We start from the raw sequence: 3464 nt of genomic DNA, 5'->3' as shown, positions 1-3464 counted from the left end.
GTTAAATATGAGAAGGAATAACTTGGATGTATTAAAATATTTCTTCCAATGTCAAACAAATTATTTGTAATGCATTGTGACTAAGATTTTTTTTCTGCTTTTCAGAATATTTCAGGTTTTCAAACTGAAGCCAAACTTGTTGGACTGAATCCAGTCAGCACCTACTCTATCAGCGTATCTGCCTTTACCAAAGTTGGAAATGGCAATCAGTTTAGTAACATAGTAAAATTCACAACCCAAGAATCAGGTTAGACACAGTTTTTGAGTCTAAAATATTTCATTTATACTTAACACATTTCCTTTCCTTTTCTCTGTTTATGTGATAAAGTATCATTATTATTAAATAATGGACCATTAAGTCCACTCAAAAATAAGTTGAATTTCAGTGCTTTAAGGTTATGTTGGGTCCTGTCTGAAATCATATACTGTATGTGTGTTTCTACAGATATATTTACATGTGGTTTTTCTTTTTGAACTGAGGAAGTTGAAATAAAAGACTGGTTTCAGAACAAAGTAGCCTTCTAGATATCTGTGAAAATTACTTAATTCTTAGGACTATTTGAGATATCTGGGGGAAAAATGGGAAATAAACTAGCTATCGCTTTTAACTGGTTGATTTATATATGAAGCAATACCTATAATTTTCTTTAGGAAAATGAGTTGTGACATTTGAAAATGATGAGTCATTGCATAAGCCCTCTACTTGCCCACGGTCCCATGTTGAACATGTGGAGGGCACTGTGAAATGTCATTGGCCTAATTCACCAGCAGCTTACCTACTGCGGCTCCAACGTTCACGTACCGTATCTTGCCTTTGTGTGCACACCGAGTAGTTCTTTTTATGACATATTTAATAGTGGCTTAGAAATGTACTTTTCCTTCTCTTAACTGGGCCAATCATTTTAAGACACTTCTTCCTTATTTATTTTTTCTTTTTGTCAATGGTTATTCAATGAGCAGAAGATCCTGTTCTAGTCATTTCTTCTTAGCCCCCCTGGATGCACTTCCTATTGTTTTAGTGAATTTCTAAATTGAGATTAGAGACTGCTCATTGCTAAATTAGTCATTTTTGCATATCTGTAGTTTTTTTTTTTTCATTGTGTGGCTATAAGAAAGACTAAGTAAATAGAATTTATAATGCATAAAAGTACATACTGTGAAGTCAGTGTCTACCGTTGAATCTGAGCTCCTTGACTTACTATTAATAGTTGTATAACCTTGGAAAAGGCCCATGACTCCTCTAAGCCTCTATATCCTTATCTGAAAAAAAGCACACAACAGCAGCCATCTCATAAGGCTGTCGTAAAACATATTTGAAAAGGCCCATATGAAGCACTTAGTAGAGTGTTGTATACACAGTAAATGCTCCATAAATATTTCTGTTGCCACCATTCCCATGTTACAGATGAAGAAGCTATGACTCAGGTAGATTAGATGAAAAGGACCTTGAGAAAATTAATGAAAAACTTGACTAGAACATCAACCTTCTGACTTCTAGTGAGGAGTGGACATAGCTGTAGAAAAGGCATGTTGCAAATGGTGATAGTATATAGAAATGTTTAACCTGTAAAGAAAAAACATTTTAAAGATATTTATATACGAAGGTAATAAAAATCAAGGCTAATCTTGTCAAAAGTGCTCTGTAAACCAATAAATATTTTTATCAGTAAGATAAAGTTATGCTATAAAATTTTATGTTCTGATTGTTTAAATAAAGAAAATTTTCATCTATAAGTGTTATAATATCACTGATTAATTATTTGTTTGGAGGTTCACAGAGTTAGTGAAATAGATGTCCATAAATCCAGGTTCATAAACTAAACTTAAGCAAATTATCCACTGCCTTGTGTTAATATATTTTATGAAAATATTGTTGTATGTTTTTGAAAATAAGGAAGTGAATAGTGATGTTTAATTGTCAGAGCCCTTGATCAGCCCATAAATTATTTTTTCTTTAACTTTATATGTTTATTAAGTATTCTTCATTAGTCGATGCCTTTATTTTAAGAAGAAGAGAGGTTTGCAAGAGATCAGTTTAGACCAAGGGAGAGTATTACAGGCAAGTTAGAGATTACCTGAGTATATTTTGAGTCACTATGTTTTGTGTAATGGTAGTAAATTACTTTCTTTCGATGTTCATTATTTGTAATCCGTGAATTGACTACATGTCAATTTTCTCCTACCATTATCTTTTTACTGGGTCAAGAAAAGTTATCCTGTTATACTAACATTAGAGGACACTGGATAATTGGACATTTCTGTGGGAAGTAACCAGTCCCTCTAATGTACAGTCACGTTGATGGGCTAGGATATTGCTCTTCAACCAGGTCTACAAGATATAGTGGACCTCTGAAAAATTCTATTACTTTCAAGTAAATTCAGAGAAATTATAGAATAAAAAAAAGTAGGAGTCTTTCCTCTAATGACTTCTAAAAAGCTACTGAAGGAGGAGGTCTTCTAAATTCTTCCAAAGCAGACATCCCAGTATAAAAGCAGGACCTCTGAATTGGTTACTGTGAAGCCTGGATATACCACACTAGGGAGGCACCTACATGTGCGTTTTGCATGAAATGGTTCCACAGTTGCTTCTAAGGAATTTTGAGGATGAGTTTGGTGCTTGGACCTAGGAAAGTATTTAGTGACTGGTTCAATATTGTAAGGATTAATGAGATCGCATAAAAAATGGGCCCACAGCCATTTGATTCAGTGTATGTTAAGAACTTTTTAAGCACACATTGAAAAGTTGATATATTAAATTTTTATTCTGTCTATACTCTTAAACATGATTTTATTTACCACATTATTCAATCACTTATCTGCTACATATGTATACATTTTAACTTTGGGCCTATGTTTATCTCTTAAGTTCCAGATGTTGTGCAGAATATACAATGTGTGGCAACTAGCTGGCAGTCAGTTTTAGTGAAATGGAATTCACCCAAAAAGGCAAATGGAATAATTACACATTATATGATAACAGTTGAAAGGAATTCTACAAAAGTCTCTCCCCAGGATCACATGTATACTTTCACAAAACTTCTTGCCAATACCTCGTATGTCTTTAAAGTAAGAGCTTCGACCTCAGCTGGTGAAGGTGATGAAAGCACATGCCATGTCAGCACACTGCCTGAAACAGGTAACTAATGTGAAACCAGTAACTAACCTGAAACAGGTAACTACCACGAAACATTGAACTAATTGTGGATTGTGTCATACATTTGTCAAAACAATTAGTAATCTTTATAGCACATTTATCTAAAGATCTAAAACACACATTAAAAAATACAACACATGCTTTTTTTTATCTCCTGTATTATCTGGTACCAGCTGTGATTTTTTTCCACAGTATTGGGAGGGGGAAAAAAGGAGGGAAAATCTGCTTTACTGTGTTTCTACAAATATAAACCCCAACTTATCGAATTTTCTTTTATCATAATTTAAAAGAAGGAGTGAAAGTGTAAACT

General features: G+C 33.5%; 1 protein-coding gene across 1 annotated transcript in view; it reads left to right on the top strand.

Annotated features, from left to right (window-relative positions):
- Positions 1–3464, top strand: part of PTPRQ (protein tyrosine phosphatase, receptor type, Q) — a 303100-nt gene that overhangs the window by 118655 nt on the left and 180981 nt on the right. Inside the window, exons 21-22 of the mRNA XM_012656309.1 lie at positions 106–247; positions 2867–3136. Coding sequence (XP_012511763.1) covers positions 106–247; positions 2867–3136 — 412 coding nt within the window. The remainder of the gene's footprint in view (positions 1–105; positions 248–2866; positions 3137–3464) is intronic.

Source organism: Propithecus coquereli, unplaced genomic scaffold, assembly GCF_000956105.1.
Source record: "Propithecus coquereli isolate 6110/MARCELLA unplaced genomic scaffold, Pcoq_1.0 Scaffold50, whole genome shotgun sequence".
Classification (NCBI taxonomy): Eukaryota; Metazoa; Chordata; class Mammalia; order Primates; family Indriidae; genus Propithecus; species Propithecus coquereli.
This window is presented reverse-complemented; position numbering and strand designations above follow the sequence as displayed.